At 35.5% G+C, this 23,967-nt stretch overlaps 1 protein-coding gene across 1 annotated transcript in view; it reads right to left on the bottom strand.

The window, feature by feature from the left end:
- The window catches only part of WDR72 (WD repeat domain 72), a 184,756-nt gene extending 163,464 nt beyond the window's left edge, over positions 1-21,292 (bottom strand). Inside the window, exons 1-10 of the mRNA XM_020893244.2 lie at positions 21,133-21,292; positions 17,199-17,305; positions 11,399-11,477; positions 10,144-10,318; positions 9,430-9,506; positions 8,309-8,428; positions 7,191-7,336; positions 6,713-6,809; positions 1,269-1,419; positions 358-603 (exon numbers count right to left, since the gene is read on the bottom strand). Coding sequence (XP_020748903.2) covers positions 358-603; positions 1,269-1,419; positions 6,713-6,809; positions 7,191-7,336; positions 8,309-8,428; positions 9,430-9,506; positions 10,144-10,318; positions 11,399-11,477; positions 17,199-17,305; positions 21,133-21,285 — 1,351 coding nt within the window. The 5' untranslated portion in view covers positions 21,286-21,292. The remainder of the gene's footprint in view (positions 1-357; positions 604-1,268; positions 1,420-6,712; positions 6,810-7,190; positions 7,337-8,308; positions 8,429-9,429; positions 9,507-10,143; positions 10,319-11,398; positions 11,478-17,198; positions 17,306-21,132) is intronic.
- Positions 21,293-23,967: the final 2,675 nt, after the last annotated feature.

The following is a 23,967-nucleotide window of genomic DNA, read 5'->3' as shown; positions in this document are numbered from 1 at the left end:
GTAAAATATGTAGGCTGTGGTTTTATGTTTATAATACAACTAAAAGAATGTATACTGCTATATTGTTATATGCCTATATATGCATAGGAAATTTCAGAAAGGGTATAAAGAAACTTATTAGCACTTGCCTTTGGTGATCTTCCTGGAAGATCAAATAAGGAGAGAAATTATATCTCATCATATAGTCTTCTATTTGACTTTTTTAAAAACCTATATGTGTTTTACTTTAGCATTAAAACATGCACAAATTTACTAGCAAATGCCTACAATTTTTTAAGCTTCAGCAATCTTCTTAGTATAGCTTATTAGTTGAAGCTTAGGTAAATTGAATAAATAGGGTCAAATTAAATTCAAGACCTTTTAGTAAAGAACCGCCTTCGAGAAGTCCTGCTTTGGCAGCATTCAAAGCCTGTGTAATGAAAATTGTCCCATCTTCACAGCCACATATTAGTTTATCAAGACTTGGAACATACTCTGATGAAGTGACAACCACAGTTTCATTCTCATCTTTAAACCCAGAGAAGTAGTCACTAATACTTTGTGATGTAGTATAATGCTTATCAAAATTATCTTGAAGAGTCCAAGTGGTAGTTATTGGTATCTCTAAGAAGAAAACACACAAAAGGGAAAAATTTGGTTTATAAATTCATCACAGATATAGAAAATAGTATCAAGGCACCATACCTTGGGGCACATAGAGGCTCTTTTGCCATCCTAATAGTGTGCTATAGGCAGAAAGTTCTCCTGCTATGCATTGTTTTCACTCCAAATGCTTTTTTATTGCTTCTCTCTCCCTTAAGGAGCCTCAGAAGAATAGATGTGCAATAGTGGATTCATTTTTAGACTTAAGTCAACTGAAAAAGAACTGAGAAACTCTTTCAAATAAAGAAATTAGTTGAAAAGGAGTACAGGATATGGAAATGACAGATTCAAAAATATGAATGTGATTTATCAGTCTACCCTGTATTCATATTGTCAACATTCATTTCAATTCAATAAAACATCACTCACAATAAGCTGATGTTAATTTGAATTACAGTGGCCACACTACTGTATAAGATCTATAAGCATCAGTGGCCGCACTATTGTATAAGATCTATAAGCATCATGTTTATACCTATATTTAAGTTAGCATCTAACGTATAGTGGTACATGAGAACTTTCTCTTGTTTGAAGCCTCCTATTACTTAACTTAAAAAAAAAACACGCCAGATTAATTATAAAGTATTTCTTAGAAGACAGGTGATTAAAAATAGAATTTGTCTTACCTCTAGGAGAACCATCAAACTTGGACACAGGAACATCAGGGATGTGCCACAAAGTAATTCTTCCAGAGACTTCTCCAGAGAAAAGTATCTTATAAAAAGGCTCTTTCCTTTCATTCATGTAGCCCATAACAAAAGGAAGGCTCTGGTCCAACTAAAAAAAGTTAAAATTTATGTAAAAAAAAAAAAAATCTTTCAAAAAAAAGTCTATATAATGGCAGCCACTGCTTTTAAATGAAAGAACAAGACTTCATGGATGAACTAAATTATTTCCATTTATTCCCACTGTTTCAAAGTTTCAAGTAAATTTAGGAAAATAGCCTCTTACTCAAGACAAAAAAAATTTTTATAAAATAAGAAGCAAAGTCATCAGCTAGATTTCAGAGCAGTAATAAGAATAGCTAACATTTATTGAACATGTTCTGTGTGTATATTATACATACCCTTAGGGGCTTTGCATGTATTCAAGGTAAATAATCCTGTGAAGTTGGGTATTATTATTGTCCTCATTTTACGAATGAATAATCAAAGTGAGAAGAGGTTAATTTATCTAAGGTGATATCGATAGCAGTGGGCTTTTCAGTCTAGTAATTATAACTCAAAAGCCCATGTGATAATGACAGTGCTCCACTGTGCACTGAGGAGGTCTGATTTCTTTATGATCCTTGAGTTCCAACTGTCACTTGAAATAGCAACAACTGATATTTGTATGGTAATTTTGTGGTATTAATGTGCTTTCTAATTTTTGTTGACTATTTTTCAGATATAACATACTTGATTTCAAATTTGGCCCCAACTGGCCCCAAAGAAAAATGAATCCATAACTTATATATATATAATATATACTATGAGATTAGTATAAATACATGCTATAATTTACATAAATATCTATGCTATATATTTATGTATATGAAGATAATTTTATTGAGACATAGAATGAATATTGGGCATCAGAACTCTGAGAGATATGCTTTTACTAGTGAATGGGCCTCGGATCTTCCTAGTGCCTCAGTGCAGTGTAGATGTTCCTTGAGCAGACATGTATATAGAGGTTATGCACAATGGGTCAAAATGATTAAGTGATTAGAAAAATGAAAACAAAACCTTCTTTTCATGTACAAATAAAAGACACCCTGAAAAGAAAGCCAAGTGCTGGTGCCAGAAATAAAAAAGTCTAAGAAAGTGATAGTTTCTTGTCAGAAAACACATGTCCAAAGGTTCAGATAGACATTTTAGTGAAAAAATTCTATAATGTATTTCTAGAGAATATTAAGGGCCAAAATATCACTACATTTAATCCAGACATTTTAGTGAAAAAATTCTATAATGTATTTCTAGAGAATATTAAGGGCCAAAATATCACTACATTTAATCCAGACATTTTAGTGAAAAAATTCTATAATGTATTTCTAGAGAATATTAAGGGCCAAAATATCACTACATTTAATCCCTACAGCAAAGCTACAGAGTAAATAAACACTATTATTTCTGTTATAGAGATAAAGAAATTAAGATGGGAAGAGAATAAAAAAAGTAATTCAAGACCAAGATATATAATCCTCTAAAGTCTCTAGAAATAAGAGCATTGAAGAAAAACAGTTTCAATGAAGTAAGTTTCCTAAATCTTCTTTGGGGTCTTATACTTCTCAAGGCCATCAATTTTGTGTTAGAAATGGTGTTGACACAATTTGATTATTGGCCTCTCAAACTCTCTCAACCTTTGGGAACCTTAAAATTGACTAGCTCGATTTTCTCACGGTTTTGATCTGAAAATGAAGCTCCAGAGAGGCTGAGCGGTTCCTCAGGTTGGTGGTAGCACATCCTCCCTCAAAGCAAAATGTGCCGCCCCACTAGCCCATCCTGCCCAGACCACGATTATCCCCTCTACCCTCACTTGCTCACACCCACTCCTTGATGCCTCAATCTCCTCCTTTCCAGTAGTTACCTCTTGAGTTCAACTGAAAACTCCCTCAGAGCCCCTTACCATGTGATTCTCATTTTTCATAACAGTACCCATCACCTATCACAAGAAGTACCTATCCTCCAAGAGGTAACAAAATAGTCATTAACAGTGAATTCTCTTGGGATAAATACCTGGATTCAAATCCTGGTTTTAGCTCATACTAAACTTTATTACAAGAGCCAATTACTTCATTTAGGCAATTTACTTAACCTCCCTGTATCTCTTTTTCCCCTAACTGTGAAAGAGGGCTAATAAATAAAAGCACCTACTACATAGGTTACTGTCAGGATTAATGAGTTGATAAGGGTAAGTACTTAGAATGGTGGTGCTAGTGGTAAAGAACCCTCCTGCCAATGCAGGAGTCAGAAGAGACACAGGTTTGATCCCTGGGTGAGGAGGTTCCCATGGAGGAGGGTATGGCAACCCACTCCAGAATTCTTGCCTGGAGAATCCCACGGACAGAGGAGCCTAGTGGGCTACAGTCCATAGGTCGCAAAGAGTGGGACACAACTGAAGCGACTTAGCACACAGGCACAGTAAATAGAAACCATTCTCAATATCCATTCTCAGAACAAATGAGAAATTCACTCCAAAGTCCATCCCCAGACTCTGGAACCAAACTGCTTAGGTTCAAATCTTGGGAATTAACCTCTCTGAGCAGCAGTTTCAAAATGGGGTCATGGTGGAAATTTATTTACATAAGACCATGTGTGTGTTTAACAATAATAAGGACTCCAAAAAAAAAAAGTTACCTATCATCATTGTCATTGTCATTACTCTTAGTTCATGCTCACAAATTCCTTATCTGCAATCTTCAGGCTGTTTCTATCCTATCTACTCCCGCCTCAACACTGCAGTCTTACTCCACAGCTAAGACCTTGGAAAACCCAGTTCCTCATCTCAGCAGTCAGGATCCCTGCTACAGGCTTTGATGATCATCAGCTATGATTTGAAGCTAGGGAGGCTCTCATAAAGCTGTTGGAATAAAAGGTGAGTCCTTATTCTTGCTACTACAACTCCATCAGCAGATAAGCCCCTGATATTCCATGAGAACATGCTATCGTCAAACAAGGGGATTCAATTCTATGGCATCACTCCAAAAAACATGTTTATAGAGCATAATTCTCTATTTTCATTGTACACATTAACCTCAGCTCCCTACACCACAAAAATGCTTTATTACCTTGTAACTGTAGGAGGCACTAAGAAGTCTTATATTTAGTGAGTATTGGTAATGTTTTGAATAGGGAGAAACTGAATTTAGTTTTGTGGCTGGATAAAGGGCAATTAAGGGTCTAAGTATAAGTAGACCAGCTTCTTTTAGTTTCAGATTATTCTATTCATTTTCACTGGCTTTCAAGTACTTTTAAGATACTGAAACAAGTACTTGTAAGATATTGAAACAGCTGTGGTTGTCTAAATAAGAATTATATATCAGTAGAAGACTCACAAATCCATGTCTTCACCTTTTGAAACATAAAGGCAGCTTCCTCTAAGATTAGTATTTTTTAAAAGTTAATTTCTAATTGTTTTTATTTTTCTTGATAGTTATGCATAGCATTGATACCTGCGGTAGACTAGAAGCTCTTAAAGGACATTTCTCATATCTAGCTTTCAGGGCAACCTGTGCTATGTAAAAATGCATTTGGGAACTAAAAAGGAAGAAAGGGAAAGCCCTTTAAAAAATAACTTAAAATGCCTTTTTAAGCAAGCCACAATACTGCTTTTGTTATCAACAGCAAAACAAGGCTCTATTGCAACCCACAAATTCCTTTAGAAATAGGGCTCCACACCATAACTCTAAAGTTTGCCTGTGCCCTAATGGCACTTGGAGTTCTAATTTTCAGTTGACACTGCTTAATTAAGTTTTTGCAACAAAACCTCACAGATATGTTGAAGAGACAATACTGAACTATAGGATTTGCAACAACTATGCTGCCTACTTAAGCAAACTGTCACTGTAAAAAGGTAACATACTTCCTTGGTTGACACATCAATAATTCAGAACTCCTCCATTCTCCAAGAAATACCTTTTTGGAGAATTAACTGATGACTAAATCCAGTAAGATTATTTTTGGGGGCTCCAAAATCATTGCAGATGGCGACTGCAGCCATGAAATTAAAAGATGCTTGCTCCTTGGAAGAAAATTTATGAAAAACCTATACAGCATATTAAAAAGCAGACATTACTTTACCAACAAAGGTCCATCTAGTAAAGCTATGGTTTTTCTAGTAGTTATGTATGGATGTGAGAGTTGGACTATAAAGAAAGCTGAGCACGGAAGAATTGATGCTTTTGAACTGTGGTGTTGTAGAAGACTCTTGAGAGTCCCTTGGACTTCAAGGAGATTCAACCAGTCCCTCTTAAAGGAAATCAGTCCTGAATATTCATTGGAAGAACTGATGCTGAAGCTGAAACTCCAATACTTTGGCCATTTGATGCGAAGAGCTGATTCATTTGAAAAGACCCTGATGCTGGGGAAGATTGAGGGCAGGAGGAGAAGGAGACAACAGAGGATGAGATGGTTGGATGGCATCACCAACTCAATGGACATGAGTTTGAGTATACTCCAGGAGTTGGTGATGGACAGGGAGGCCTGGTGTGCTGCAGTCCACGGAGTCGCAAAGAGTCAGACACGACTGAGTGACTAAACTGAACTAAAATCCAGTAGGTTAAAGAAAAACAACTTTCATTGACACTACTGAAATGAAATAGCTGCTTAAATTTTCAGGCTTCATAGAGTGTCAAAGATATAATTTAGTCAAGTAAAAGCTCACAATTATATCCTCAACTCTCTGCCAAGAACCATAATTTTATTTGTTTTAACAAGAAACTTTATACAGAAGAATAGCTAAATGCATGTAAGAATGATCTCAATATACAGTTAAGTAAAAAAAAAAAAAAGGTCAGGATATGAGCCATTTGATAACATTTAAAAATTAAAGTAGATGTATCAAAATGTTAGTAACTTTGTATCAAAATATCTATCAAAAGGGTTAGTGGAAAATGTGTGAGTATGTGTATGTGTGTGTGTATGCAGACAGCAAGAGAGAGAAAGAGAATGAGAGAGAGAAGAAATAAATATGGCAAATGTTGATGACTGGTGAATCTAGGTAAAGGGTATGTACTGATTATGTACTATTCTTATAGCCCTTCAAATATTTGAACATTTTCCAATTAAAATAAGTAAATACATAAAATAAAAAACTCAGAGTGAATATTTATGGTGATAAAATTAGAACTTTTAATTTCTCCCTTTTTTATCATTTATAATTCTCTATAATAAGTATGTATTGTTTAGTTAATCAGACTTAAAAATAGATTCATTAAAGGAAAAGATTTCAGTAACCATTAATAGTTAGATTTAATTTTCTCGTTAACAACTTGATGTGATGCTTCAATTTTTTCAAGCCAGAATCTGTTACAGACAAAGTAACACTTATCTGAAACAGCTTTGATGCAGTCACTCTCTTCTTGCATTACCTTATTTTCCTGCACAGAAGTAGAGCACAGTAAATGAGGATAAATGGTCTCTTTAAGCAGTGTTCCATCAGCAGGGTATATGCTTTTTGAAAGCCCACTGCATAGCAAAATATAAAAAGCAAAGTTTAGAACTTCGGGGTTCTTTATTCAGTATTTTCCCCTCCCACTTTCAAAAGCCGGATGGTACCATTCAGGTTTCTAAACTCTAGTTAGAAATTGTTGGGTTAATAATTACAAGTGACTTTTTGAAAACCCAGCACCAGCTGTACAAGTTATACATGGTTAATCTCATTCCTTCGTCCCCTGCTGTTTCATACAAAGGCTAAAGCCTACCAAGCCCAGAGTAAATCTTCTAGTGCCAAAGTTGCTTTGTTCTGGTTTTTGATCATGGGCAGCATGCGGGGATTTTTCCATAATAAACCTCCCAAAGTTCATTTTCTACCTGAATGTTTTGTATGCCATTTCCATCTGAGCCCACCTGTTCAGCAGCTGATAGATAGAACTGTGACCATCTTCCGTCCAGATGATGATTCTGCGAGCAGCAAGCACTTCTCCACCAGCAAAGAGCTGCCCACTGCCACTAACTTCAGTCCAAAGAAGGGCAAAATCGCAATAATCATAAACCTAAAACACAGAATGAATGACGCTTGTTAACAAAAGCTTCCTGTCTAATCTACCAAGGAGAAAGATAAAGTATGCTTATCAAGACTATTCAGATGACAGTGTTAAAACAACAACTAATTAAGTATTAGTAACAGGCCACAATGCACTCATAGGCCAAGATAATACTTCATTAGTACTTATTTTTTCACGTTTACCCTAGGTAGGTTTCAGTGGATAAACTATCTGACAAAAACCTTCCAGAATGTGCTTAATAAGTACAGAGACCCAAAATATTCACCACAGAGACCAAAACATCCCAGATTTCCTATACAATTTCATTCTTTTCATATGGATAGTCAAACATGAACATTTGAAAAATTTATTACACACAAAAAAGTTAAAACAGTAGAAATCCTAACGTACATGTTAGGCCATGTACTTTACATTTTAGTTCAGAAATATAGGCCTTTAAGTAAGACAATATAGTTTTGTTAACTTAGCCAAGTATATGAAATATCAGAGAAAAAAAGAATACTATCAAATGATAGTAACTTAGCTTTCATTTCCTCTTGGAGATGTGAATACAGTTACAAGAAAGGAATCCCTAAAAACAAATTTAATGACAAAGCAGGAAAAGAAAAAAGATCTAAAAATAAGACCAATGTATGTAGAGAAAATATTAGCTTTCTTTTAAATTCTAAAGTGTAGGCATCAATTCTTTAATCTGAGATAAATGCTAATTATTATAATAGTTTGTTATTAATAAAATTAAGATGTACTTTATATGTACAATATCCTGGGAAGCAAAACTACCCAATTCAGGGAAGGAAAACTGATAAAAGTCAGTCATAAAATAAAAGACAAGTAAATCACTGCTGTCATAACAATATTTTAAAATGTTTGTATCATATTTAAAATATATTCTTCTAATTTTTGTACTAAACAAGATAAAAATCAAACTACATTTGTGTTTATTATGTTATTTAATAATACCTTCCAACATTTAGAAAATACCACCAGTAGAAGTCTCTCTGTGTATGTGCAAAATCGTATTGCTCGGCAGTTCAGGGAATTAAGAAATGTGGATTCCTTTTCATAAACATCTTGCTTTTCCTTCAAAAGGAATAAAATTATATTAGTACTAGTTGTAGGCAATTTATATCAAACTGCACGAGAAGACTCCTCCCCTGCACACCTGAAGTAGACCACACTATTATTATAAAAAAAAGCCAATTTTCCTTTTGAGTTTTCTGAACTGAGAATCTACTTTGCAAAAGAAACCATAAAGAGGAAACCCAGTTGAATTCAGGAATTCATTATATACAATCATTCAATAAACATGCTTTCGGGGAATATACTGCAGGATACATTGACTTTTATATGTAGCAGAAAGATAAAACCATGAAAAGTAAAAACAATTTGTTAAAAACCTTTGAAGTGTCTTAATTGCTAAAATAGAAGAACAAAATATTTTGAAAAGACAAAAAGTGATCAGCACAGAATACTTAGAATACTATGTTCTCAATGTTTCTGATAATGCTGGGTGTGTGTTGGTCTCAGGATGCCAACACAATTGCCACGCTATGGAATTTCCCAGCTAAGAAATTCTGAAGGATAGCCCAGAGCATGAGGCAGTTGAAAGAATTCTGTCAGCAGCACAAATACTGTGACTGTTCTTTCGTTCATCACCTCAACTTGTAGCCTGATGCCAGAGAGCAGGTGAATAAACTGGACTCCCAGTCTGTATTACCCTCAGTCATTTATAGTAATCACCCTGCCACTGCCACTGCTCATACACAGCCAGAAGAAAGGGAATCTTCTGTTGTAAGGGACAGAGAAATCTTCTTCTATGATGGATTTTTTCAATTAAAATCAATGTGTGTGTGTGTGTGTGTGTGTGTGTGTATATGCAGGTGTGCACGCATGCATGTGTGTGTAGATAAAAACATGTGTATACATATGGAAAAAAGGTTGGGAAAGATACCATCCAATTGTTACCAATGCCCACAACTTGGAAAAGAGATAGGGAAAAGTACACAGAAGTACTTCTAATTTTAAAAATTTCAATACATATGCTTGTATTGGAAGAATAAAGGATAAATTCACAAGCCAACCTGAATGCTGTTGATAGATGAAGAAAGATCCCATACTTTGAGCTCACCAGCTACTGATACGGCCAAGAGAGAATCTTCTGTAAAAACACCAAATATCACATGTAAACTGATCACTGTTATAAATGGTTGCCCTGAAGATCATTTCATCGTCATTTAAGGATTATCCAAGGCTACATAGGTAGAAAATACTCAATTTTTTTTTTAAATAAAAGAATAAGCATTTTAGGTCACATTCTAAATTTGTCTTAAAATTTCAAAGTCATTCCATGTAAGAGGAGAGCACCACTGAAAGCCGATCCATATTGCAAACCACCATGGCGGCAATGCTGATTATGCCTTCCTGTTTTGAAATAAGTAACGAGCTAGCCTTCCCTCGTTACAGGAGCTGAATTCTCTTCCTGACTACATCTAGAGGATACAGCAGGGCAAGTCCAGGAGTCTGGGTAATCTGCAGCGAACCTCTGCTTGTCACTTTTACAGCGCATCAAGCAGAGCTGGGGAATGGAGACAGTGTCTCCTCTCTCCACTTCATCTTGACCTCTTGATGACTGTCCAGTGATTTGAACCACTGGGATGGGTGTTGTCAGCTTTTCTTGATCTGGCTTAGGTAAACACAAACACGCATTCTGAACTCTTGCCCAATAATTTAACAAATAATTCGAAGGTGATATTTTCATATGCTATCTCTAGTGTTAGCGAATATCTAACTATTACCTTGAATTGTCATGGAGTGAACAATGCATATGCAGTTGATCCAATCAGGAGACTGAGATGATACGAATGTGTGAATAATAACCAAGCTTTTGGCATCAATTATAAGAACATCTTGATATTCTCCACAACACAGAAGCCAGCCTTCTCCTGTCATCCGGGATGAGCAGTGGTAATACTATGCAAATGGAATTCAAAATAAAAGTTTAATTATCACCTGCAATTAACAGAATTTTGGTTGTGATGAAGACTTCTGTTAATTTTAATTTTATCATCTATCAATTAAGGTATTAGGCTGAATAGCAATTAAAATTTATTTTAGTTCAATGATTGCACACTTCTGAAGGGTTAATTTTGCACTTTATCTTGCTTATATTTCATCAGTTTTTCTGGAGAAGGAGGAGGGGTCTTTTGAGAAGAAGCAACTTTAATCCAAATCTTGGAAAGCTCTTAATTATATTAATTCTGGGATGCTGTGTGGAACTAAACAACAAAAACAGGTTTCCTATCCTAGCAGTACTGCTACATGTTAAGAAGAAATAAAAATTAAGAACTTTCGAGGAATTCTGGTGCCAAATAAATTTTAAGAATGCCTTATATTAAAGTTTATAATCTACCCTTGACAATCACAATGCAAAAGTTTTCATCCCAGAAAGGAGTTCATAAGTGATGCAATGCAAGTCATCAATGCTGAAAGCAATGTGTACAAAGTAAAAAACAGCATCAGTACCATTGGAATCATGCAGCTACCTTAAATATATGTTTGGAGTTCATCTACCAAAAGTCAAAACCTCTTTTCAATACTGGGATGTGATTATAAAGATTAATGCTATGCTTCTTGCTCTGTTTTCATAAATAAGAAATTTAGAACCTATGCACCCAAAAGAGGCTTAAATTGGAAACAAGGAAAAAAATTTGCTTTATAAAACTGCCTGTTGATAAAATGGAAACAATTTTTGTGTGTGTCATTGTGAGTATATGTTTTGTAAATGTAACTAAGGAAAAATAAGGAAATTATCTTTCAAATGTGTCTGTGTTAGAAAGATACAGAAATATAAGAAAGATTAAGAAAAAAATGGTTAAGTAGTTACTCTGGGGAAAGAAAAATGCCAAAATAACAGACGATAACTGACACTTCTAATGACAAAATAAAAATTCAAGGAAAGAATCCCTCTAAAGTCTTTAAACGTGTGCTAGGCAAATGATCATAAGGAGTTGTAGAATCTGGAGATGTTCTGAAGGGAATGATCATACTTACACAGATTGCAGTGTGTCTGTAAGGAAGTATGGCCTTCTCCACGCACTGTCCATTGGTGACATTCCAAACACACATCTCCCTAGCAGAGATAACTTTGCATTATTCTCTGTCATTTCCACTCAATTGGCTGGAATAATTTTTGTGCCACCAAGTTTTTCTTTAGTGCTGCACTTAAATGCAGCCTGAGCGTTTATGTGGCTTTTTGTTACAGATTACTGGGCAAGAAAATGTTGTGGTCATTAGCAGGGATGACATACTGTATCTGTGTCTTTTTGTTTGGTAATTACACCCTGCCACCAGCTTACAAGCCATATTTGAGTGCCAACCTGACCTCCAACCAATTGTGGGGATGCAGCTATCCAGCCTGGGAGAGTGACAGGATGGCAATCTTTCTATGGAAACTGCAAAGTATTGAAAATGGTTTATTTTACTGAGCTTAAAACTACATATTCTAAAAAGCATAATACATCAAGTGTTGCATCTCTGGAGCTCAGATATCATTTTTGTAAAAATAAACAGTGCCACCAAGAGGCGACATTTGGTCTGTCATTGATACACTTAATTCCTTCACTTCTGAAATCCTGAAATCACCCTTGTCACTTAATAGTAAGAAAATTCTCATTTTTAAGAAAACTCTGACTTGATTACATATATGTTACAAAGATATAGATACAGTTTTGAAATCCAGTTACAAATACATCCAGTGTAAAGCAGTTTAAATCTGTATGATTTCAGTTCACAAAAACCAGAATGGCTATTTCAGAGTTGTTTGGCAATATTCTTCAGTTTTGACACTTTCAACACATAAGCAAAAATTTCCTGGGAAGAAAAGCGAAAACTTTATTGGCTTTAATGGAGAGCCGCTGTTAAGAAGCAAATGATATGGACCAGAAACGGTAAGTGCTGTATGCATTTGGTGTTTGCAGACTTTGGGTTTTTTTCTGGCCAAACACTGGGAATCAATCTTGAAATCAATGGTTCTCAACCTGAGCTGATTTTGCTGCACAAAGGACATCTGACAATGTTTAGAGACATGTCTGGTTGTCACAACTAGGAACACGATACTGGCATCTAGTGGGGAAGGCTAGGGATGCTGCGAAATGTGCTACAATGCACAGACAGGACAAAGAATTCTTCAGTGGTCCAAAATGTCATTAGTGTTGAAGGTGAAAAGTCATATCCTAGATATAGAACTAGATATCCGTAGTGGTTTTATTTTTCTTTTTTTATATCAAACTGTAGGCCAGAAAGGATTTGAGGTAACCTGAAAAGGCATGAAGCTCAATAAAACAGGGGAAAAGTGGGTATATGTGTGTGTGTGAAAAATAAGACTGGGGAAAAGGTAGAAATTGAAATAATATCTCAAAAGTTTTACATATATATATATATATAAATATATATATATATATATATATATATATATATATAAAGAAATGGAAACTTAAGCAGCCATCAATATAAAATTTTAGCTCTACAAAATAATTTAAGCTTATCAGTGTAATTCTCTATCATCAAGCATCACCTGTGAATATTTTGTAAAAGTTTCCTCAGAGACTCTAATCTCATGGCTCTGTGTTGGAGTCCTGGCATGTGGGGTTTTGCACAGTTTTTGGTCAGTTAACTTGTTTCTAGATAACTCTAACTCTAAACTAGTGACTCTAAACTCTGACTCTACATTAAAATTATCAGGGAGCTTTTTAAAAATACCGATCTCTGGGACCCAACACAGACATCAAGCCAGGCTAATTAAATCACAGTTTCCAAGGTTGGAGCCTGGACATCAATAAAAGCTCGCTCAGTGATACTAATGTTTCTAAACTCTCTTGGATTCTAATGCTTTCCCTGCGTGTTTGCTTATCGTGCTATAGTCTACCTAAAATTGGAAAAAAAATACAAAAATATATGGTAAAAATTAACTCTTTGCCAATCAATTCTATTAAAGAAAGAAAAGCAAATTTATTGTATGTCAAAAGTAGCATTGGCAGTGAGCTGGAACTGCTCAGTTACATATCTAATAAGACATGAAAATAAACTATTAGAATGGACATTCTTTTTGTTTTCAAATACTGCTCCCAAACTTTATACGTAGATTAAATCACCTTCAACTGTAAAAATGTAATTTAACAATTTACAAAATTTTTAAAATGTCAGTGAAAAGAAAAACACACTGGAAAAAATCTATAACATACAAAATTATAATATTATTAAATTCCCACTAAAAATTCCTTTGCAAAGGGCCTTTTTTTCTTATTCAACTCCACATCCCCACCTGAGAGCCTCAATAAAAATTCACTCAATGGATACATAAATCAGTCACTACTCTTTCATTCACTTTCTGCGTCTCAAAAATATACTGGTTTCCCTTGGCTCTATTCCTATGTTCATATTTGTGTGCTTACAACACTGTTATCGTTGCTCACATTTTAATGGAGCATCTAGAGGGAAAGGAGATAAATATGAATGTTTGGTTTGCAATCTTGAATTAAAACTCTATTTTATTCTTCAAATTCACTTTTGTCTGCAATAATACTTTTGGGTTTTCTTTGGCATTCTCAGGCTCCTATTTTCTTATGCCCACTTCTTCAATGTTGGTTTTCCTTTGATTTGTGCCTTGGGCTTTCTTATATTCTCATATTTCATAGTCTCTCTAGATAAGTTATCTATTGCCATGACTTCGAGTACCATCAACGTGATATTGGAAGCCAAGGTCTATTCACTGGGCTCTAAATTTCCACATACAACTAGCAATTGCATGTTTCTACCTGGATGACTTGTAGGACTTCACACCCCTTGTATTTAGAATGAGGCCTACCATCTTCCTTCCTGTGTTTTCATTCTTAATGAATATCATCACCAATGAGTTTTCCAAGTCATTCTTGACCTCACACTTGCTCTTGCTGCCCCAGATGTGGGGTACCTACCATTCCGAATATATTCCTCTGAAATAGCAACATTAGCACTGTCCAAGAACGTGTTAGAAATGCAAGTTCTTGAACCTTAGTCCAGACCTACTGAATCTGTACCTCTGAGAATGGGGCTCAGAAATCTGTAAGTGGTCCTGAGAAAGGCTCAGATTTGATGAACACTATCCTAGAAGACTGAGTGTCTGCATGCCTATCTCTCTAGTATCATCTCATGCTGATGGTTGGAAGTTCTATTAATAAGTAATAACTCTATCAATGTAAAGCCTTTTTGTCTTAAGGCTTTAGTAACTAAATATATTTACAAATATAATATGCTGATATAGCTATATTAACATTATTTTCAGTAGTATTCCCCTGATAAATCTCTTTACATCCATTCTTTTTAACTTTTATGTATTCATATGCTGTTTTTATCTTTTAAATTGTTTTATAATCTTTACTGATGGACTTAGTCCCTTTACTTAATTGAGTTACTGGTTTATTCAGATTTATTTCAATTATCTTATGTTGTGCTATTTATCTCATTTATTGTTGTTGCCTTAGGATTAAAGAAAATTTTTTTCTTGTTTCAAATTAGAAGTTATATATTCTGTTTTTTTCATTTTTATTTCTTTTGTTTGTTCTTTTAGCAGCTACCCTGGAAATGTCAGCATGTATATCTAGTTTAAAGTCTAAGGTTAATCAACATCTTTACCCACCTTTGTAACACCAGAGCATGTGTTACATTATTACATTTATTATATACAGTTGTTGATTAGGATTTTGTGTATGTATGGGGGAGATGGATGGGAGGTATGTATAAATGTTATTATAATATAATATGTGTTTATTTAAATTTTCTAAAACTTTGCTGAGTTTTGTTCAGTGTTCTTTGTTCTATCAGATCTTCCTTCTGAAATCATTGTTCTTACTGAAAAATATAATTTACATTTTCATTACTTATAGAGGGTCTGTTGGCAGTGAACACTCTCAGTATTTGTCTTAAGTGCTACTATTTTGCCCTAATTTTTTGAAGATGTTTTTTCTAGAGATATAATTTCAAGTTGATAGATATTTTCTCTCCACTTTTTGAAGATATTTCACTGCTATCTAGTTCTCATTTTATTGTTAAGAAGTCAGTTCTCAGTTTAATTGACATTCCTTTATAAATAATCTGCTTTTTCTCACTATGTACTTCAGGATCTCTTTTTCTTTGGCATTCCATCATTTCAACATTAGGGTCCAGGTATTTATTCCCTTTATCCTAGAATTTATTTATCATGGAAATCAATGGGATTCCTGAATATTAGGATTTATGTCTACAGATGAAGTAATACTAAGTGAAAAAAAAAAGAAAAACTAAGTCGGGAAGCAGTCATGATCAGCATGAATCTGATCATTTTGGAGTTAGAAATGCTAAGCCCACAGTCACTTCCTGGGACTTTTAAAAGTTAAAAAAAAGAAAAAAATCATTGTTATTTGGAGAATGATCGGTCCAGCCTAGCAATTTTAATAAGTTTAAGTAAATTGAATTAGGATTTGCTAAATATGCAATGGCTAAAGTGTAAATTGCCTTAGAAGAATCTCATAGGTGTAGGGTGTCAGACTCCAAAGAAACAGAGTTCTAGAAAATTCAAATCATCTTAAAAAAGGAAGACCAACCAGACTCTCTAGTTCTTTAGCAATCATAGTTACAGGACTTACACAGCTAAATTCATCTATCATCAAGAATATGTCTATTAACCTCTAGTTTCTTTTCTGAAGCTAGGCTACTATGGGCAAAAACCTCAAGGTGGAACACAGGTAGTTTTCAGATATATTTCTCACTCAGCTATTAACTTTCTCAGTTCTGCAAGTAGTGTCAGAAAAATTCAACATCACCCAAATTCTCTAGATTGGGAATAAATATCTCAGCTTGTGTGGCAGCCCTAGTGTACAAAAGGAAGGTGATTATTTAAGAAGAATGTACTAAGACATTTCATTTGAGCCTTATTCAAAGTCCAGTCTCTCTAAAAATAACAGTTATGACTTTGCTATAAGCTATGAGAACATAGGTATCTCTTTGCTGTCTGTACCACAGGCCTTTTTGTTAAACTATTCCATTTCTAAAATTAGACACTTGATTCCTCACTATTCTGTTGTGCCTCAGAATTCAAAGCCATATAATTTCTCCTTGGGTTAAAAATTTAAAAGGAGGGAATTCTCTTCCTTCAACCAGCAACCTAATCCCTCGTTCACTAACTCATGCTGAATGGATTCTGCATTCCGGAGTATACTTTGCCAAATATCTCTTTGGCAGAGAAGTTCATAGTAGCTCTTCCATCAGTAAGGCTTTTTCCTACAGCTAAGTCCTATTTCATTTGAATAAACCTCCTCTCATGAAACTGCACCCAATCACTATGTTCCTCCTCCTCCTCACTCCCACACCCCCACTCACAAGTGAGTCCTCTCCTCTGTTTGTTGTAAAATGATATCAAGCAAGTGTAGAGCATAAAGATTGTATCGCTGAATTATTTTACAGAACTGTGAAAGCTTGCATGGGTTTACTTAATAGCTCAAAGGGAGTTACTGCATGAAAAAGACAAGTGCCCAGACTTTTCCATTTTGAAGTCTATATTAAGCAGCTTTTGCCAGCATCCTTTACACAGCGAAGCTGCCACAAGGTCTGATATGCATGTTGGGATGTTCAAAGATAGGGAGTCATAATACTGATTACTTTCCTTGGGACTGTCACACAAGTCTTAGTCAACCATTCAAGAGCTAACTTTTCTTATATGTAAAAGGAACATGTTAATCACTAAAGTTTCCTTCAGCTCTAGATGTCTGTATCCCATCAGAGTGCTTTTGTAATGGACAAGGAATGGAGAGGGGAACACAGTTTCACACATCTCACCTACCCATTTTCAGCAGCGCTAACTACGAAGGGCTGTTTAGAGAAGTCTCTCGCTCTTGCCAAACACATCACTGAAGCTGAGTGGCCAAAAAGAAGTTCTTTGGCTGAAATCTGAAAATGATGAGAGTAAACTTTTAAATAGCTGTAACTTTTTAGTTGAAGAATATAATATGACATTATAAAATTATTCATACTTCTAATTAGAAAGTGCTCTTTGTTTTTGCTTTATGTAAGTTTCAGGAAAACTGATATATGGCATATCAAAATCCCCAGGATAATAAACTTCTATATAAAGGAATTATGTTATAAACATTTTTCATTGGTTTTCTGGTTTTGTATCCATCATAAAGCCTAGATAATGGCCAGACCTGTTTTACAAGATCTAGGTTTTGAATACAAATAAATCAGTGTTGATGTTTATTATGCACAAAATGTGCCTCAACTGATAGTGGCAGATTTCAGAATTCAGGAATGGGTTTACAAAATAATGTAGAGAAAATATTACCTTTCCTGTAACCATTACAATGCTTTACTTGAAGTCCTGCCTCAGAAATAGTGAAAATGAACTTTCAACTTTAGAAATAAAATTTTAACCAAGCTATCATTTAAAATGCCAATTTTTTCCTCCTATATGTGAATTTTAAAATGACACCAAAGACTAATTCTTCCATTATCTCATATGTGAAAGAAGTCTGTCCCCCGTAACACAACATATCAGAAAGAACATATTATTTGATAACATAGTTCTCTGCTTTCATCTTATTTCTATATTAATCAGAAATACTTCTTTAAAAGATTTCTTATCAGAATAAATTTCTAGTGCTATAAAGAGTGTTTTATAGTTGGTTATAATCACTTCCAATCCAAGTTCTCTGTCTTCTTCCTGGGAATACTGGTTGCATCTCAGAAAATAGCATGCTGTCTTTCCCTATCACCACATTTGGGAACACACACCTCTATGAATTTAACCCATTTCCTCTATATTACAGGCCAAAATAAGCAAGATTCAGGGCAAATCAAGGATACTCCTCCTCCAGAGAAAAACCACTATGGACAAAATATCAGAACAAAACACCATTGCCCTTTATATGAAGTCCTCGTTCTGCTACTAAATCTTCAGTGTAGTTGAATACACTGTGACAATTCACTATAACCTACTCATTTTATCACATATGCTGTGTGAAGAATAACAAAAAAAGAATTCTGTAGTCACATAGAATCAACTGTCATGATGAAATCTAGGGACCTTTACTTCTATTCTTGCACTCCCCTTCTTTGAAGTGTTGGTCCCCCTCACTCCCAACTCAGATACTTCTAATTGCACAAATAGAGAAGGGAAAAGAGTATACAATTTGATGAGCCTATACCATATTCCAGGCACTCATGCAGTCATCAACAGGGCTTAATCCCCATCTCACAGTTGAAGAAATTAGGGCTCAAAGAATAGAAATCAGTTGCCCAACACCACAGAGTTGGTAAATATCAGACCTCAGATTTGACCAAGACATCATTCTTTGTCTCTACTCAACATGGCTATTCATTTTGTCATTGTTGTGTTTCCTTCTGAGTATTAAACAGCTATACACACACACACACACACACACACACACACACACACATAAAACATACCAATATTAATAGACTATATCTGAGAGTATGTTCAGAGCTCACATTTTTCTATGCTCAAAGGTATGATAGATGAATGCCAGCAATCAATATCAAAAGCCCCCAAGTGAGGAAGTTCCTATCATGGGAAGTTCCTCAGACCTCACAAAGCTCTGGGGAAAACAGATGTCACTGGGAGCCAGACCCTGAGCCTGGAAGCAGAATGCAAAATCTAGACATGTGATGAGTAGCCCAGGACATGGAGACATTTATTCTTGAGCTCCCCTGTACCCTGCAATCCCACTACTCATGGACAGACATTATACATTATATAATATATACATACAGTATACATTATATATACATAATCATTACATATACATATAATGCATTTTTAAGCAAAATACTAAGCATTAAAATATCACTGGTGGGCCACTCACTTGACTGTCTTACAGACAGAAGAGATATTTGTTGAAAACTCAAACATGCCCTGATTTTTGAAAAGCCTAAAATCTTTTCTGGTAATAGGTGACCCATTGTCATGTAGGGGCAAGATTCAAGGGAAAAGTAAGAGAAGATGCTCATTCCTTCTGGTCCTATGATTAGCCATAGAAAATATTAAGGAAAACTCTCATGTGGAAAATCTCACAGTCATACTAATCAATATCTTATTCATGTAACTAAATTTTCACAATATCCTCACAGTGAATTTCCAAAACATAAGCTGATCCAATTTTCTTCTTGTTTCCTCAATGATTCTCCTTGTTTCTTCCACCCCTACCAATTTGATTTCCATTCCCACCCCATGTTTCTAACCATGAAAGTCTCAATATCAGCAACTATTAGCATTTTGGGTGGAATAATATCTTTGTTGTGAAGGGGCGGTTATTACACAATGAAATGTTTACAACAGTCCTGGCCTCTGCCCACAAGATGCCAATAGCACCTCCCTTGCTATTGCTCTAACCCCAAGCAGAAGACTTGCTCCTAAGAAGAGCATGAAATAATTATTCCCACTGAAGATGAAGTATAGACTGATCCCCGCAAAGAGCACCCTGTATTATAACACAACTGCAATGTCAGTTACTAGTTACGCCCTTCTCCTATGACACTGCAACCTGATAGGCAGCCAGTACCAGGCCTTTCCATTCATGTTTGAACTTAGGTACCTACCATACTGCCTAAGTTACAACAGACACCCAATAAATGCATGGTGAGTAAATTCCAGGAACATATGTAAAAAGATACAGATGCTAGGATTCCAAATTTCTTAAACTTATAGCAACCAACATATTATAAAAACTACTACTTCAGCCAGGAAACCCTACACTTCAACATTAATAACAGTAGCAAGATAGTATAAGTCATTTAGGATTCTGAGTTTAAATTGTAAGAGATAATAAATGCAAGGGCCAATATCAAAGTTCAGTTGTTGTAATAATGCCCAGGCCTTTTTTCAGGAATGTTCATAAACATTGAGCTGAGCTGGTCTGTGTGCAGTTCTTGGCAGTCCTATAGTGTAACTGCTCAGTGATGGGAGATGTTAATTAATTACACTATAAAATAGAATTACAATTAATTGTTAATTTAGGTTTTAAAGTGACAAACTTTAAAGGCTAAAAATAGTCTTTGATCTTTAAAAGGCTTCTTAATGAGGGCAGTATACTTTAAGTACATCATTAGTTTAAGTGTGCGAATTGGGTCTAGAGGCTACTAGAGCTAAGCAAATATCTATTCCAATATGTTAAATGTTTATGAGTTGGGACAGGGACAATTAATTGCTAATCAATGGGCCAAATCCTAGGTGAGGTCAGGTTCTGAAATAGGACGACAACAATAGTAAATTGGATTTAGAGCTTTCCAATGTGACCTGTAAAATCACAGGCAAGCAGAGACTAAAAGAATAGCAAGAAGGCCAAACTGACAAACACCCAGATAATTAAGATATTATTCATTTAGTTAATAGTAGTTTTCAAGGGTGCCGTTTGTTTAGATTAATGAGCCATAATTTGTAGAATTATACTTACATGTCTGTAGTTCAGTTACTTAAACATATAATTCAGGATATAAAATAGTAAAACTCAGCATAGCTTAAAGGATGATAACACTTAACTGGTAGTTAGGATTAGCAATATTCATAATATAATTTCCAATGTGATCTCAACCCACCATATAATACTTCATTTTTCCAAATTCAGAAGTAAAACCCATGTATTTCTTTGGTAAGCACCTTTTTAACAATCATGCAAAACTTCCACTGTCATTGCTGGTATAAGCAGCAAGCTGTTTATCTTATAAGTTTATCTGCCTCAATATTAACTGTTTTCACTAACCTTTAGTTCAGATGAGAGATTCCAGAGACAGAGCTGACCCTCTTGACTTCCCGTCACAATCATTTGCTGGTCATCGGTGATCATGATGGCAGTGATGCTGTGTGGAGGGGCCTTCTTTCCCCAGAGTGCCACAGCCTGCAGGGAGGACCTCATGGTGAAGGAATCCTGGACACACAGAAACGGTAAAAAGTGTGCACAGTTATCATTATTAATTTTGGAAAATGTGTTGCTGTGTTGTTTCACTCAGTCATGTCCGACTCTCTTGCAACCCCATGGACTGTGGTCCATGAAGCTCCTTTATCCATGGGATTTTCATGGCAAGAATACTGGAATGGGTTAACATTTCCTTCTCCAGGAGACTTCCCAACTCAGGGATCAAGCCCATGTCACCTTCATTGCACCTATGTCTCCTGCATTACAGGCGGATTCTTTTACAGCTGAACCATTAGGGAAGTCATCTCGCAAATGTGTATGATAACATAGACTTGAACTATGTATTCTTTCAGAGCTGTGAAGAAGGGTGCTTTCCCATCAAATAGAGACAAATGTAATCAGATATTGAAATTAGCCTATCCACCCCAGCTCTGACTGTGGGTGACCTTGACTGCTCCAGAGTCCCTCTAGGCCTCTCAAGAAGAATAGAGTTGTCTAGATACTGTAATTTTAAGACAACTTTGCAGACTCTCTCTCCTCAGAAATGTCACCTCATCTAAGTAGCAAATATCTAAACTTCACTATTAAAAATCAAATATTTTCTGTAAGAACACTGTTTCCTATTCTTCAAAGCTTGTATGGCTGTTAAAATTGCTGTAATATTCATGTTTCACCTACACAACTTTTAATAGTAATTTATACTTGAACGATTTCTGTATTTGATGTTTTCCTAAATGATAATGTTAATGAAATCACTCTCTCCATGTGTTAGTTACAGGGTTAAGTATAATTGTAAAAAAATACCTTTCAAGCACAACTTTCCAAACCTATGGAACACAGCAAAAGCAGTTCTAAGAAATAAGTTTATAGCAAGACAAGTCTACTTCAGGAAACAAGAAAAATCTCAATCTAATCTTATACCTCAAGGAACTAGGAAAAGAACAAATAATCCAAAGTTAGTTAAGGAAAGAAATCATAAAGATCAGAGCAGAAATAAATGAAACAGACTTAAAAACCATAGGAAAGGTCAATCAAATTAAGAGCTAGTTCTTTGAAAAGGTAAAATTGATAAGCATATGCTCAGACTCATCAAGAAAAAAGAGGGTCCAGATAAATAAAATTGAAATGAAAAAGGAGATGTTACCCTGCAGAAATACATAGGATCATAAGATACTACTACAAACAGTTATATGACAACAAAAAGGACAACCTAGAAGAATAGGATAAATTCCTAGAAATGAACAATCTCCTCAGACTGAATCTGGAAGAAATACACAAAAGGTAGAGATTAATAACCAGTAATGAAGTTGAATTAGTAATAAAATATCTTCCAACAAGCAAAAGTAGAGGACCAAATGGCTTCACCAATGAAGAGGAAGGGAGTAAGAAGCTAGGGAAAATAAGAAGATAATAATTTCCAAGGAAAATAGGGAATCAGAGCAAAGAAAAAGAAAATCCCCAACCTCCCACAACACTCTGCTATGAGAGCTGCAAAACCTAGCAGTCTTAGGGATCTTAGTGTAAAAGTAAGTTGGTCCCCAATCTCCATCACTCCTGAGGGCTCCAAGGTATTCCAGCCCAGAACGATCACCACTTATTATGGGTAAATAAAAGATGATGAGATGTCAAATGCACTCTGCTTAAGAAGACAGAAGCAGAAAGTAGTAGCAGTTTTAACAAGTTCTAAGGACAGAGTTAAATAGTAAGTTTCATTTATCAGGAAAATTCAATTTTGGGGAATATCTCATTCCCAGAGATACCAGATAAATGTGATACAAATGGAGATTATAAAGATAGTAGTGAGAAGGGCCCACATGGGTTTTAACATTCTGCTGCTATAAACACTACTCCTAACTTTGTATTAGTCCTTCTAGTATTACAACTTTTTTCCTTTAGCATTGATGCTTTTGAACTGTGGTGTTGGAGAAGCCTCTTGAGAGTCCCGTGGACTGCAGGGAGATCAAAGCAGTCAATCCTAAAGGAAATCAGTCCTGAATATTCACTGGAAGGGCTGATGCTGAAACTGAAGCTCCGATACTTTGGCCACCTGATGCAAAGAGCTGACTCATTAAGAAAAGACCTTAATGCTAGGAAAGATTGAAGGCAGGAGGAGAGAGGGATAACAGAGGACAAGATGGTTGGATGGCATCACTGACTCAATGGACATGAGTCAAGCATGCTCCAGGAAATGGTGAAAGACAGGGAAGCCTGGCATGCTGCAGTCCATGGGGTTGCAGAGAGTCAGACATGACTGAGCGACTGAACAACAACAATGGTATTACAACAAAAATCACCATTCAGAAACCATTTGCATGTGAACTCCATTTTTGGCTTGACAAATGTGTGCTTCTCAGAAGTAAGAAGTAGTAGAAAGGGAGTGCTCATGGTCACACTGCTCCAGAGGAAACTGGGCATTTTTGTTTACAAGCAGTGTGCACTTGCTTCCTGCCCGAAGACTTGTCTTTCACACTTTGAACTTTACCTAGGATGCTGCAGTCAAGGAAATTTGTCTAGACTGCTTAAGAAGAAATGTAGCAGAAACAAGTTTGCAGAACATCTGCCAGGGAATTAATATATTTGTAATGATTAGCTAAAATTCTACTAAAGATAAATAATCTCTTTGGTGAGTTATTTATATCCCCATTACTCTGGAAAATGATCTTCTCTGACTTGAATCACTGT

The sequence above is a fragment of the Odocoileus virginianus genome, chromosome 6 (genome assembly GCF_023699985.2).
Source record: "Odocoileus virginianus isolate 20LAN1187 ecotype Illinois chromosome 6, Ovbor_1.2, whole genome shotgun sequence".
Taxonomy (NCBI): Eukaryota; Metazoa; Chordata; class Mammalia; order Artiodactyla; family Cervidae; genus Odocoileus; species Odocoileus virginianus.
Note: the sequence above shows the minus strand (reverse complement) of the source record. Positions and strands in the feature narration are given on the sequence as shown.